Consider the following 15,536-nt stretch of genomic DNA (forward strand, 5'->3'; position numbering starts at 1 on the left):
ACAAAAGGCAACGTGATCACACCCCAGGAAAACAGACTGGACTAACCTTCTGATGGATCACCGCTAGACTGAACTAGAAATATTTACGATCTAAACTTACATACTTACATACACTGTGCTGAGCACTGACACGCATCACACTTGCTCTCAAAAAAGAGTTAATGTCTCAATGGCCACGCACCCTATCCAAGTTCTTAGGCACAAATGTGCATTCATACACATACAAAAAAAGCACATGTATTCAAAATGAGTACCTGTAGTCTTAACTCATCTCTATGAACAGTAAATGAACATGCACTCTGAAAAAACGTGTGCACACAGTCTTTCAAATTCAGATGCGCACGCACACACAGTAATGTCCCTCATAATTTGCCCTGCCTACTAGTACTCGCTGGTCTAGAGACAGCTCCCATGAGGAGAAACTAAGGGAAATAAACTAGTGGTGGTCATCATGTGATGAGCGCAAAAGACATTTACAGATGTATGCATTTCTATTCTTTCTAACTGGGGATGAAGAGCTGGTGAGAGAAAGGATGTGTTGTGCAATTGCCCTCTCTCTCTCTCTCTCTCTCTCTCATTCATTCAGTCACTCTCAAAACATGGAGATCAATTCCCTGTTTAGAGAAGGAACACAGACATGCACAAGCTCTCTAAACATGAGAATACAAAATTATCATTTGAACAAAACAGACAAAAATGGCCTCTTATGTTTCATACATCTTGGTAAGCAACAAAAGAAAAAAACATTGTGCAGACTGGTATATTACTGACACAAACCAATCATCTCACAACAGTCACTCTCACAGTCATTCATACACATTCACAAAAAATATTCACTTCTATAACTAACCCCATTTGTTTGATTTTTTTTGTTGTTTTTGTTATTTCTTTTTTAGGCAAGTGCAAATCTTCAAGTTTTTTTTATAATCCATTTTTCAATAGCTTTACTTTTATATAAAGGTAAAAAAATGCTAAACAAGAGAAATATCAACAGTGTTTGTCTTTCGAGAAAGGATTTGCTCTCTGATAAGGTTTCAACTAAAGGTCCCCCTGACTTTGAAAACCTAACAGCCCAACCATTCACCCCACCGACTGTTTCACCGCCTTCTTCCAGTTCCAATGCAAATGCACACAGATGAAGTGTATGTACACACATCGTGTGCGCTGATTCCAAACATTCGCACATACATACATGAGGAAAAAAAAACAACAAAACAAAACAAAAAAAAAACAAACAATAAAAAAACAAACAAAAAACAAACACACACACAAAAAGAAAAAAGAAAAAATACACACAAAACTATTCAAATCCCCTCTCAATAAAGTGCATTAGTTCAGTATAAGGTGCTTAATCTTTTGAGTGCCAGAGGATACCTATCTTCCTTTTAACCTCACCCCCTTCTCCCCTGCTCAAGTGATCAACTGGTGCAGCAGGGAGCCCTTTATTCTTTCCAAAGGGAAGGAAAGAGTGGGATGCGCAGATCCAGGCACCTCCACCCCGCACCTCCCTTCATGCATGCTCCCTTCCTACCCTCACCCCCGGTTCCCCCAGCAGTGCACATTCGTCATCTGGTTTGTCTGATTAAAAGACAGAAGGCCTCAGGTAGCTATTGCTGCTGCGCTGCGTCACATCAGTAATCCTCCACCATCTCCATCTCATTCAGGCTCAGACACTCGCCCGTGTTGTGGAATGAGTACCCTACAGGGAGTAGGAGAAGGCAGGAAAAAGAGACAAAGAGCAGAAGAGATCAGAAGAGGTTGGGACCCAGGAGAAATATAAGGGCTGGCTTAGACAGTGAAGGCAGGAGAAAAATCTGCAAATATCTGATAGTATGAATTCGATGGAAAGAGTCCTTAAGTTGTGTAAAAGTTAAATGGTGCTTTTGAACATTACACTGAGCTATGTAAGACATAACTCACCACAAAAAGTAGAAAACGCAGTCCATACATAAAGGCCAAAAGGACTACTGAACTAAACTAAACTGAACTAAGGTACTGAACTAAATCAGCATTTCATGGTGAAAAATAAGGTATGCACACATGGAATTACTTTTAAATAATGGGTATATAGATATAGCTTGTCAAATTCAAATCATCTGTCCCCATGTTTAGCAAGTTTTAAAAACTTTGGGTTTGCACAGCAAATTGCAGACTACCCTCCTATGAAAATCAGAACAATAATATGGCTAGGTGTATGTCAGTGTCTGGCCACCTGTTTTCCTCTCCCACAGTACAGAGCCATATCCCATATTTGCATTTATGCTCCAAACAGCTCACAGGTATATAAATATACTCCAGACATCAGCCAGCTCTGTTAGCACATCTTACTCACCACCTGGAGTGGTAGTGCTATAGTGTCATGTTTCAAATTTGGGACAACAAATATGTAACCATATAAGGTATTACAAGATTCTGGCTAAGCAGCCTCTTGCACAATAACAATAATTCATCACTGCTTTTAACCAATGTGTGCACATGTAAACAAATTAGGGTTGTCAGTGCCAACATGCTAATTCCGATTGAGTAAAAAGCTGTGATTAATGTGTGTCCCCCCCTCACATTAATTGCATGCTGCTATTTTGACCCTTGGATGTACCCTTTGTCTAGTTAGCAGTCTTCTCCTTCCTAACACTGTATATGTCAGGGAGGTGAATGATAAAATTGTGCTTCTGAATGATTAAATTTACACATTGTTGCTAAAGGTAAGTAAATAAAACTTTACTTAGAAAGTACCTTTCAAAACCTAAGAGGGTTTTATTTTTTTAATATATTTTGAGCATTTACAAATGAATTGAGTAAAGATAGAGTTATTAATTTAGAGTGAGATAACATACCTAGGATGCTGGGGTCAGAGTGCAGCATCATGGGCTGTTTCTTTTTCATCTTCCCCCCTTGGTTGTCATAGAGACCAGCCTTGCCCATGTGGTTGGCTTGAAACATGGACTGCAGGGTGCTTGGATTCATACCTCGCATGGAGTCCTATGAGCAGAGAGGAGAGGAGGGAATTTAGAGTGAATTCCACAATTAGCTAACATTATAAGGGCAAAGATAATTACTAAAATGCCTGCTTAAGAATTAATGTTCAATGCTGCTTTCCAGATCAGATTCACAATAAATCAACACTGCCTATTGTCTACTGAGCATGTTAGGCAGTAAAAACATGTCAGGGCTGTTGTGTCACAGCATGTAACAAAAATGACAATCACTCTGCTGCATCAATGTTTATGTGTATGTTATGTAGACATATTCAAGTTTACCTGCAGAGGGAAGTTCATGTTCAATCCTGCCACTTCCTTTGATAACTGGTGTAAAGAAGAGAGGAGGTGGAATTTATACATCTTGTACTGTAGCAACACACACAGGTTTCTACTTTGCACATAACTCCACAATAGACCTAGATGTCAACCCAACATTTATAATATGTATACTCTTGACATAACCCTTCATTTAACAAAATATAACAGGACCCACTCTCAAAATGTATAAATCAAGATGTTACTATGGGCAGGGAACTGCATTTGTTGCACATGTGTTCAGTACAATAAAAGAGGTCTATGCACAATGTAATTCAATAAATTATTACTTTAAAAATGGACTGAGATCGCTTTGTTAGGGCAGCAAATAACGAAAAATATGTAGTTCCAGGTACAGGTACAGAAGGGACACGGCCAGTGATTTTTTATGTCCATTCAGATTTTCCCATTTTTAGATGCAAAACTATTTGCCAAGCAAAAGCTTCATTTAATCAAAATAGATGTCTGTAGTAAACACTAAAGAAGTTAATTTATAAGAAGAAGTGAAAAATGTATATTTATTTACAATGGTCTGACAGCCACCATCTGGAATTTTCAAACCCTTAAAACTTAGACCTTTGGAAGCACTGTTGATGTCATTTTAGTTTGGAAACAATGATTGTTGCCCACCCACTTTCAGATTCCTGGTTCCTAACGGTCATGACTACTGAATATCTGAAAATCCTATCCAAAGCATAAATACAACCAACATTTTAATGCTAAAACTACCATTGTTTCTGTATCTAACTGGTCAAACTAGTTGTTTCTGACAGTGTGTTCTCGACTTAAACACATTTTTGGTTTAGGCATACCTGTTGCTGTTGTCTCTGTTGGTTGGCTTTCTGTTTGGCACGTCGCTCCAGAAACTGTTTGGCGAACTCTTTGGCTTCCACTGTGTCCCCTAAGTATGACCGGATGAAGTCCAGCACTGCATAGGGAGACTCCACTTCCTTCAGGTATGCCACAATTGTGGCAACTACATTAAGACAAACGAGCTTTAATAAAGCTGCAATTATGAACACGGAGGTTGCTTTTATATACTGAGGCAATAGCAATTAACTACTTAGGTTGAGGTTCCCTCACCCTGAAAATGCTAAATACATGAAATCAGCTTACCATCCAGAGAGGAGGAGGAGTTGTTGGCAGAGGTGTTGAGAGCATGCAGCATCTGTTCACACCATGTGGTGAAGCCATCCTGCGGCTTCATGCCTTGCAGCAGCTTCAGCAGCTTCTCCTCCTCCTCAGTCCGCTTACGACGCATCATGTACTGGTCACTGTAGAGGACAGATAGAAAAACATAAATCACTGTGACCAACTGAGAGTATACATATATTTAAAATTTGTCCTTATGTAAAAGCATGGGACATTATTTCATTGGAGTCATTCAACGTTACATCTCAGTTGAAGTAATTAGATTTTTATACGTGAGTGATGGGCTGCTGCGGCTGTTCTTCAAGCCCATGTTGTTACTGTTGCCACGAAGGCTGGACTGGTTCTTCACGGCCTCGTCCCACATGCCCATACTGCTTGAAGAGCCTCCACTGCTGCTTTTACCCTCCATGCCAGCAGGCCCACCCCACATGCCAACACCGTCCACCCACTGCCCTCCCATGGAGGAGCTTCCCATTGACATGCCAGGGTGCTGGAAACAGAAATAAATCAGGTTGGGTATTAGGACTAGACACTTCTGATTTCATATCAACTTTCCCAATAACATGCTAACACCATATCTACATTAAGCTTAGTAAACTTAGTAAAATAGTAAACTCACGCGGTCTCTCTGCTGTTGGGCTCTCTGTTGCTGCTGCTGTTTCATGAGTCTCTCTGCCTCCTGCTGCATTTCCATGAGAGCCAAAGCTGGGGACTTTCCTGCTTTGGTGAGCCCAGTGGAGGGACCTCCACTCCAGCCTGAGCTGCCTGCCCCGGGACCTTGCTGCTGAGGGGCCTGCTGCAGTAACTTCATGATCAGTTCCTGCTGCTGACGACACTACAAGAAAATATGACATATCAACGATGCATTACTATTTTCTTTGCTAAAATTTAGCAAGCTACATTCAAAGACCAAAAATGTAAGTAGACAAACATGCACTAGAGCCAGTCAATGTAGTGTGTGTGTCTATATATATATATATATATATATATATTTATTTATTTATTTATTTATTTTTTTTTTTGTGTTTCAATTAATATGAGATTAAAAGATACCGAATCCTTAAATAATGACCATGACCACCAATCATTACCGTGCAATCTCTGTAAGATATACTCGATACTATATATACTTCCTGATTTTTTTAAAGCTACCAAAATAGTTTCCAAAGAGAGTGCTGAGAGGATTTTTATGGATTTGATGGTATTATTCATAGATAGAATCTCCTTCCATCCCACCTGCTTGCGTCTGAGGAGCTCCTCCTCCTCCCTCCTCTTCTGCTCTTCCTGTTGCCTCCTCTTCTCCTCCCTCCTCTTGCGCTGCTCCTCCTCCTCACGCTTCGCCCTGAGTTCAGCGTCTCGCCTCTCCTGCTGGAGCTAAAGGGCGAGCAGCAACAGTTAAAGCAGGTTAATAGGCCCAAATCCAGATTTTTGTGATTTTAAGGTTTCACTCAATCTTTCATTTTTTCCGAGAGCTAAATACTAACTGGGAGAACTTCACAATTGTGCCTGTCTGCCCACCAGCAACATTTTGTGTATCTATAAAAAAACCATTGTTTTTACACATCATTTCAGTTGAAATGTTCTTGTTGCACCAAAAATCTCCAAAGTACATGTGAACAACAGCGTGAAGTGCTTAAAAAAAAAAAAAAGTACATGATCCAACCTTGAGCATGATATGTGTGAACTTCACCAACCTTTTGAAGCTGTTCGAGAGTTGGACCCTGAGTAGAAGGATTCATTGTTATGTCCCAAAGACTGGCTTCACCGCCTACAAGAAAATTACATCAGCTCAGTTTAGCAACATCTGATGCAACATATGTTACTCTATTTTTAATAAAGTGTAAATGAGTATATGTATGCATAACACGAAGTGAAGCCTAGACAGTACCTGATGGCTGTGAAGCTGAGGTATGCATGTCCCACATGGACCCTGTATCTGGCACTGACATCGACCTGTTCATCGAAGGCATCATACCCTGCTCACTGCACCTGAAGAACACACACACAAACCACCTCTGATGTTAGATAACAGAAACAAGTATAAATAACACCTGACATAGGAAAACAAACTGCTACCTCCCCTATACAGCCCACCTGTTAATGAGCTGGAATAGCTGCTGCTGTTGGAGCTGTTGATAAAGAGCTGCTGCTGCCAGCTCCTGTTGCTTTTTCAGGCGCTCCTGGTCCAGGTTCCCCTGAAAAAGAAGAGGATAAGAAAGAGAACAAATCATTTAAGTGCATCTTCAAACTAAGGACACCAACAACAATTACCCATAAATAGCTGGCTATAGCAAAGAAAAACTGCTTCTGGCTTTATCAATGGCATTTTTACAGTGGAGTGGTCTAAGACGATTGGACACTGTTTTGATGCCAGTGTTTAACATTCTTTGTTACCAGAATCTAGGCTGGGCTTCTCTGGATAGAAAGCTTAATCATGGATGTAGAATTCCTTAAAACAGAGAGAATTTAAAAGGAACTGGGTCTTCCTAACCATACTTGTAGTCCTATGTATGGTACGGACCCTTCCCTTTTATCCAACAGTTTGAATGTAATATGCAACCACTGAAAATTACTGGGGTGAATTTGTATTAACGTTGGTTTTTGACTGGAAAACAGAGTGTAGAAGGAAATTCCTTGCAACACAGATTTACAGGAGTTGTCAGGAGTAATTTTTGTGTGCCAGTAATTTCATAAACCAACATGAAATCTATCACGATTTGAATTTTCTAATACCACAACCTGTATACCAAGCGACCCTCCCCTCCCCATCCTCTAAATTGGCTGAGCTCTGACTCACAGTCCCGGCGGGCCCCCGGTTGGGCTGCGGGCGCTGCGTTGGTGGTGGCTGTCTCACCAGCAGGGGCGGCGGGGAGGGCCCTGGGGCAAAGGGCACACGGCCCCACATCTTGATGACATCCCCAAGGGGCTGAAAGCCCTCGTCACAGCCCCGCTTTACCAGCAGGGTCATGGTGAAGTAGCCAGCCTGGAACCACTCACACATCTCCACTGTGGTGAAAGGACCTGGTAGTGGGCGTGACAGACAGAGAAATGGAGTTACAATGCTAACCCTGTTGCTATGTGGCCAAGGGAATGTTCTAATTCTCAGTAAATATACTGTTGTAATCCCACAAAGCATAGTGAGGACTCAATATGTTCTTGAGTGTTCAAGTGTCTGCAAATTCCCAGGAATGTCAGTATACCCTGGATCTCTCCCTGTGGATCCTTGTAGAACCACTTCATGGCAGCCTCATGAGACAATGGCAGAGCAGCTGCTGTGTTCCTGCTCTCCTGCTGCTGCAAAGCTTGGGTGAAACACTCCTCCTCCAAAGAGGTATCTTGCAATGAAGCCACCATCTTCTCTGCCTCCTGCACAAACAGTTTGGTAAATGCAGTTTTACCTCATGACTGCAAATAATTTCCAAAAACAGCTGTGAGAAATGTTTCTCTTGTTCCTACCTGCTGCAGATGCTTCATGCCCTCATCGTCCTCAATGTCTCCACCAGATGGAGGGAGGAGAGGAGTAGTAGAAGTGGGCGGGGGAGGCAGAGTGGAAGAGGTGGCGGTGCTGGGGCTCAGCTGGACCTTAGAGCCCCCTGCTGAAGCCATGTCTAACACAAAAACAACAAGAACAAAACAATGGGCCCTATTTTTAAAATTTCCATTAATGGTATGGTGATGTTTGATGTGATGCAGGAACAGCAGATTGAATAAACAAGATATTAAATGACTGGGGTTAAACATATTGTATATCAAGCCAAAATATCAAGATGGCTTAGTTTCCTCCTTATCGCTCACACATAGTCCTGAGATGAAAAGAGTAACTGTAAAAAGTGAATGTCTAGAATAAAATGAGGACGCATCTGCTAAAGCTTCAAATCAGGATGTGTAATTCAAGAAAATAATATTGTATCTACATATTTTTATGGTAAAGACGAGTATTTTACATTCATGACGAAGTGGAGCAAGTTTTTTGTAAGCCAATAATACATTCTACTGTAAATCTTGCCAGCATTTTGATTTTACTTTTAAGTTTGAACACACAATACGAAGGCATTCCCATAAACACATGAACAATGTTTTCACTGTTAAGAGTTAGCGCCCGACTTGTCAATTAAAGATGATCTTTACACATCTTTAAAACACAGATTAAAGCTGTCATTACACTGCATATGCAAAATATTAAAGTTTAGCAATGTTATACATTTTACATAATTTTCAATCAGTATTGCAGTATTAATTAATTCTTAGTCAATGCAATGTGCAATTATAAAAAAATGCTTCATGCCATTTCGCACTCTTCATTATCTTTTATAAGATAGGCAAGTTTACATACAATATGTATAGCCCATATATAACACAAATTGCCTAAATCTTAAAACAAGAGGTGAGAGATTTTACTCTTGTGTGTTACTGTACTGATGACATTCAGTATAGGAAAGAACAGGGAGATTTTCAACTTCACATACCTTCACCTGCTGTGCTGTTGGGCTTAACAGGGAGGATATTGTTCAGGTGAGTGTTATCCATCATAGGGCTTGCATTGCTGGGTTGGGGCTCCAGGGATGGAGGGCTAGAGTGTGCTGGAGGAGAAGAGGAAGGTGATGCTGGCTTTGCTTCACCATCAACAATGGCAGCGCCAACTTCTTTACTCTCTATGAGGGGATGGTGATGGAAAGAAAAATTAAGCAACTGTAATGTGATGAATCACAACAGTAAATAAAAGTAAATACAGATGAAACATTTCTTTACCTCTGTCTTTGTCTCCATCAGCATTGTTCCGCTCGGCATCAGCAAGGCTCTCCTCCTCTTCCTCCTCCTCCTCTATCCCCTTAAACTCCAACTCCTCCTCCAGGATTGTCTCCTTGCCACTCTTCTAAAGGAGGAAAAGAATATACTGAACATCAGCCAGTCAATTTATACTTTACATGGCAATGAGGGAACATCATAACGTCCAAAATATAATATGGTACTGTTTTTAACATTCATATCAAGCTCTTGAATACGCAACTTCTCCTTTTTCCTCTATAGTTTACAAACCTTCATAGGCATGAAAGCTCCAGAGGAGTCAAATGTGCCCATCTCCCCATCTTCCTCGTCTGTACACCATTCAGGTAGGCCATCCCTGTCATCCTCTAGTCCCTCGCTGCCAGCACGCCGGCGGCCACCACCATGGCCCTCTGAGTCCCGGAAGTCAAAATCAAACTTCCGACGACGACTTTCACCTGGAAGGCCATGGTCCCGCCAGCCTGCTGAACGAGGGCCACCATCTGACCATGGAGAGATGAGACAGAATATTAGACAAATGTAGAACCACACTACCACTGTCATGTGGTTTACTCTTGGAACGTTTCGCATCACTCCTTATGGGCCTTTTTCTACCATTATCCAAGATAAAGACATGTCTTCAGACATGGGAATCTTCTCGCCAAAAGCCAGTTACTAAAAAGCGCACTTCACTGCCACTAGATGTCGATATATGCCATGTTTAAATCAAGTCTGATTTCATGGAGCAGCGTAAATGCTGAAATGAAATGTAAAATACATCGCCAATGCTCTTAATAATGAAAAAGATCATTAGCTTTCAATTTCAATTAATTAGGTGTAACTTTTAATATCACTGTATAACTGAAGGATGATCAGATTATTCATCCACTGAAGGTGTGCAAAAGATTCATTATTTCAATTTCACTCTTTTTCCATTGGTACAGTATGGACATATGGTACAGTCATAATTGGATACAACTCTATTCAATCTATTTAAACTATTAAGTAAAAAGCCAATTTAAGTTAAAACATTTGTCATTTCATGTTATTTCCTGACCGGGGGGGGGGAATAAATAAATAAATCACCAAAATTGAAAAATTCTGATGATCAAAGATTATTCTATTACTCTAATCCTAACCTTTCACCCAGATGCTAGGTGAAAATTTAGAACATAATATAACAAGGGACCGTTATGTGGCATTCAGCATTGATTGAATCAAATGTGCTGACTAATGTATAACAGGAATTTCCAGTTCATCGAAGTTCATTTTTTTGTCTTCCCCCTTCCGACAGTACAAACATACTGAAATTAGCTGCAGATTAAAAGTCAAAGCCTCCAATGTAATGGCCCCACTTTAAACTCTAGCTAAACTAATCTGACAGCAGGAGTTGTTCCTTTACTTCAAAAAGGGAAGCAGCATGCATAACACCACTTTTAAAGGAAGCATAAATTTTGAGGCCATAGCTTCTTGCTTTGTAAAGATTTGATTTTCAACACAAACAATAGCTTGAAGTGGTGCTATCATACCATCCCTGCGGGGTCCAGCAAGCCTCCAGTTGCTGCCCGGCTCCCCCTCATCCTCCTCCTGCTCCTCCCGGAGGGTACGCCAGTTATCACTGTCAGCCCTTGTGTAGTCCTTCCTCCCTGGACCCCCGGGACCTCCAGCTTCTTCAAAGCCAGGACGTCCCACCTCCCGCCGCAGTGGCTTCTCAAATCGACGCTCGCCCCTGAGAAAAGGGTGGAAATGGAGAGCAATTACTTCAGTTAAATGATAAACAGAGGAAAACAAACCTTTAACAGGGAACTAGTTATGCTTTTGAAAAAAATCCCAGCAGAATTATATCCAGGTCAATGGAAAGAAAAATACTTAGCTATATATATATATATATATATATATATATATATATATATATATATATATATATATATACATATACACACACACACACACACACACACACACACACACACACACACACACACACACACACACACACACACACACACACACACACATACAATGTCTAAGGACATTTCCTGAAGCTAAATTGTAGGAGAGTTTCTTACCGGTCATCCCAGCTCTGGCTGCGGTGTATCTCTCGGACGCTGCGACCAAAACCCACCTCCACGTCTTCAATACTTCTTTGGTAGAACCCACCTTCACCACGACCTCGTCCTAATAATATACAGAAATGGGAAGATGCAGTTAATATCTATTACAGGCATCATCTGAATCAGAGAAATTTAACACATTAATGACCTTATAGCCCTTAAAACTGCACATGCACACAATTTATGAGACCCATACAGAATTATTTGTTGCAATTGTTTCCTTGGCTTTCCTGAACAGGAGGGATTTTGTTTACACTGGCTATTCATGTGCACAAAGTTAGTTGGTTTAAGAAAGGTGTGGCTGGACAAAAGGAGGACTATTTGGACAGGCCAAGAGGAAGTGTGCTCCATCAAGGTAGTGGAAGAAAAGGGGGAAATAAACACTTGAGTAGCTGGCTTGAATATACTGTGTTACTTTTCCTGGATAACAGGCATTGTAATTTCAGTCAGGGGTTTGGGCAACATTTCTGCTATTGTTGGACTCCCGTTTGTTTAAGCAGAGAGGTGGTTTCTGGATCTTAAATGCAGTTAGGTCGAATCAATCCTATTTTAATTCTTTGTTGTTTTGCTTATTGTTTTTTTTTTTTTTGTAATCATTAGTTTTTACCTCGACCGCCACGTGTGGCCCCTCGTCCTCGGACCACTCCAGCTGGGGCAGCCCCACCCGCCCCCTTTCCCATGAGCCGCAGCACTGCCACACTGTTCACAGACATGGAGAAGTTCCTCTGTAAAGAAAGAAAGAAAGAGAGAGAGAGTGTGTGGAAAGCGCAAAAAAGAAGAATGTGAGGCATGTGAGCTTGCAGCCACATTTGTCAACCCACAGAGCAGACTGCGCTGGAGTTGAAGTTTTATCAAAGTTAAAAACCACATGATGGGTGGAGACAGTTCAACATTAGCAGGTATGGGTGCATTTGTGGGTGTGGGTTTGTGGCTGACCTGCTCCTCCTCAGTGAGAGGCACCAGTGCCAGTGGCTGCATGGGCTCATCTTGCAGAATAGCAGCAAACTCCTTATCCTGCATGTCCTCTGGGACCTTAAAAGCAACAAAAAGCACTTAGAGGGACAAAGTCATCTTTAAAGCTACAGGTTAGTCATAGTAACCAACAGGTTCTCAGCTTTGGATGCAAGATATTAAATAGCGGTTTAAAGCAGCATACATACTTGCTTTAATAGTCTGTGAAATTACACAACTCTATTTCTGTAATTCGATTTAGCAGTTTTCTGTACTAACCTTGTTGTCTTTGATATAAAGTGCTAACATCTCCTCTCGGCCGTAGCGGTACTCGGCCAGCTTGTACTTTGGCATGGCAGGGGAAGGAGGGGGGGATGTCACGCTCCCCCCACTGGACAGTGCACGGAGCCTGTGTGAGGAAGAATGTCTGAGGAATTAAGCATTTTTCAAATCAACAATTCGCTCATGAATTCCAGACAGAGTACACGAAGCCCAGGTTGGATTTGAAAGGTGAAATAATTAGAAATGGATAATTCCTATAAATATTTAACAGCATTAACACAGACAGTTATAAATTTAAAGCCACATGTCTGCAGCATGGACCTTCTGACATATATTGTAGAAACACCACTTACTAATAACTTGTATAAATAGCCCTGCTGGCACACATGCAATTGTGTAACCATGATAGAATTCTGTTTAATCAGAACTGGTGAGAAAATATCTAAAAGCATCTCTGTTGCAGCAGGGAAAAATATATTTACCAAATGTTCTGTAACAAATCACCCATCCTCCTACGCAGGTCCCCCTGAATACACTTGGCTTAAGACGGATGATATATTAGCTTTCAAATCTCAAGATTTCATTTTAAAAAAAGCTATTACTAGAAGGCCAACTTCCAAGGCCTATCATTTAACAATGGCTCCATTCACATGCCTCTACAAAGTGTGTCATTGACTCCCGGCTCCCCATCAAAACCATATGTTACTCAGAGATGTGCTTGTGGGGTGTGGGGTGTGGGGTGTAAAAGGTAAAGGAAAGCATCATGAAAGCCGAGTTGCTGGCATGTGGCATGTCAAAGAGGACAAAAATAAGTGGAGCAGCGACTAATATGCATAATAAAAAGAGAGCTGAAGAAGCATGCCACTGGGTGAGGTAGGAATAACTATTCCTGCATATTTCTATCAACTTCACCTGTAGTCAAATTAAATTTTTTTCCCTTAAGACAAACCACAATATCTCAACGGTCATCCCGACACTTAAACATATACATCGATCTGCAACAGTTGGTTTAATAAATGCCTCATTAATCTTATTGAGTGGCATATCATTTTCACTCAATTCTACCATGATGACTAGCGTAATCTACTGTCAACAAAAGCTCAAATGATCCAAATAATTCTGCAATGTGCTTTAAAGGACTTGTAAACATGGAGGCCAGACAACTGTATGTGGTGAGCACATGAACTGAGTCTTCTCTGGCTATGTTAAAAAGGGCAAGAGGATAAAAGTGGAAGGACCATTGAGAGGAAAGCAGCTGCAGATGTGTAAAGAGAGAAATATTCTGTGAGGCTGGCACTGCATCAAGAATGCACACAGCAGTCACAGGCATTAATCGCTTCACAAATATTCACTGAGGAGGTGGAGAAACAGAGGAGAGACAGATGAACAGGGAGCCACTATGGAAAAAAAAATGACTGACTTTGGGTTTGGACATTGCTGGCGAAAAGTCTAAAAACACTGTTTTTAGACCTTTCGCCAACAATGCCTACCACGTGTACAAACCAACTGAATTCAAAACATTTACTGCTACATCCATGAAGTGAGTTAATAATATCTAATTATAATAATAAATAATAATGCTTTAACCTGTGGTCAGCCATGCTGGTTCATCCTTTTTCAAAAACAAAATGTCCAAAAATTTTCCACTAAGCAATTCATCTAAGTTGAATAAGAATAATGGTCAAAAGTCTAACATCTTTTCTAAAGGAATTTCCTCTATGGATTCAGTAGTATTTTGAACCATGTTGAAATAGTGCAAAAAAATTTCAGATAAGTTACCATTCTGGGCCGAAGTTAAGAGTCTCAGCAGTCATATTCCTCACGTCCACACAGAACTGAGTATCTGTGAAGAAAAATAAAACAATCATCAGTTTGGTTTTGTTTTAAATTGGGGCAGGGGCACTTAAAGAAATCTTTTTAAAGAGGATTAAGTGTACATGCAACTCCCTTACCCTGTCCAGATAATCGGAGCAGGCTGGACTGGGCTGGACCAGGCTCGAGCTGGCTGGGTTTAGTTAGGCTTAGGTGACTAGAAGGCTGAGTGGTGTTTAAGCTGTGGTCACAGAGCTCCCCAAACACACAGACACAAAGAGAATAGCTGCCAGTTTCAGGTGCTTGAGGAATACCAGGTTATCGGGGCCAAACTGGGTACGGAAGGGTGTTTGACGATAGTTTGGAGAATGAACGCTCCTGCTACTCACAGCCGAAAAAGGTTGTCAAACATAAAAAAGAAAAAAAGAAAAGAAAAGAAAAAAAACAAAAACAAAACAAAACAAAAAAAACCTTGAAAATTAATGATGGAACAAAATAAAAACACTCTTCCTAGTAATGTTTTTTTTTCTTTTTTTGTCTTTTTTGTTGTTTTTACAGCAGTTATTTCTCACATTAAAGTTAAAAATATGAACTGATTCATCCAAAAGGTAACGCAGGAACAAAAAAACGCGAACAATGAATCAGGCTGCTGGAACAGCTGCCAAGAGCAGACGCGACTCGCACTCTTCTACTTGCTCTCTCTCTCCCTCCGTGCTTTTTTTCTCTCACTCCAACTGAAATGTGGATTGACAGGCACCCTCCAGGTAACTCTTTTATTCTCTGTCCACCTCCCTTTGCGCCACTGGAAAAGAAGGAAAAACAGAAAAACACAGAGTTTCAGAGACAGGATCAGGAAACCAGACAATTCAACAAAAGTCGGAAAAAATTTAGAAGCGTGCACTTAATACATGTAAGGTGCATTTTCACAGCTGGAGAGCCCGTGTCTGTTTTAAAATGGGAAATGTAATTTTATTTTATGACAGCTTATTTTTTTATGGTAGCCTTGACATACTATTTTCAAGGGAGCATGCTTTTGACTTGCTGGAAGGTACCAGCACAATTTGACCAGTCTGTTGTGACACACTGAGCTAGGAGAAAACCACCATGGTATTACTGCTGTGAATAAATGAAACTATTTCTAATTTAGTGCTCCATCATGCTCCAATGT

At 40.8% G+C, this 15,536-nt stretch overlaps 1 protein-coding gene across 1 annotated transcript; it reads right to left on the reverse strand.

Annotated features, from left to right (window-relative positions):
* Positions 1 to 1,267: 1,267 nt before the first annotated feature.
* On the reverse strand, positions 1,268 to 14,751 carry gigyf1a (GRB10 interacting GYF protein 1a). The gene is made up of 24 exons (XM_029526250.1): positions 14,509 to 14,751; positions 14,336 to 14,399; positions 12,554 to 12,683; positions 12,260 to 12,355; positions 11,931 to 12,048; positions 11,279 to 11,387; positions 10,739 to 10,938; positions 9,483 to 9,712; positions 9,195 to 9,318; positions 8,912 to 9,097; positions 7,902 to 8,053; positions 7,646 to 7,811; positions 7,243 to 7,466; positions 6,540 to 6,640; positions 6,334 to 6,434; positions 6,140 to 6,213; positions 5,682 to 5,819; positions 5,065 to 5,280; positions 4,718 to 4,935; positions 4,410 to 4,567; positions 4,106 to 4,269; positions 3,258 to 3,302; positions 2,835 to 2,979; positions 1,268 to 1,699 (listed from the first exon to the last, which is right to left on the reverse strand). Exons 2-24 carry the CDS (start codon positions 14,368 to 14,370, stop codon positions 1,632 to 1,634), a joined length of 3,198 nt encoding a protein of 1,065 aa, XP_029382110.1. The 5' UTR covers positions 14,371 to 14,399; positions 14,509 to 14,751; the 3' UTR covers positions 1,268 to 1,631.
* Positions 14,752 to 15,536: the final 785 nt, after the last annotated feature.

This window comes from Echeneis naucrates, chromosome 18 (assembly GCF_900963305.1).
Source record: "Echeneis naucrates chromosome 18, fEcheNa1.1, whole genome shotgun sequence".
Taxonomy (NCBI): Eukaryota; Metazoa; Chordata; class Actinopteri; order Carangiformes; family Echeneidae; genus Echeneis; species Echeneis naucrates.

Excerpts from the sequence above, each read along its gene's own strand:
- gigyf1a (XM_029526250.1), bottom strand. The coding sequence starts at position 14,370 with ATGACTGCTGAGACTCTTAACTTCGGCCCAGAATG. Across the intron at positions 11,388-11,930 it reads GGCCACACGTGGCGGTCGAG|GACGAGGTCGTGGTGAAGGT; the intron begins GTAAAAACTAAT and ends GTATATTATTAG. Across the intron at positions 9,713-10,738 it reads TGCTGGACCCCGCAGGGATG|ATGGTGGCCCTCGTTCAGCA; the intron begins GTATGATAGCAC and ends CTCCATGGTCAG.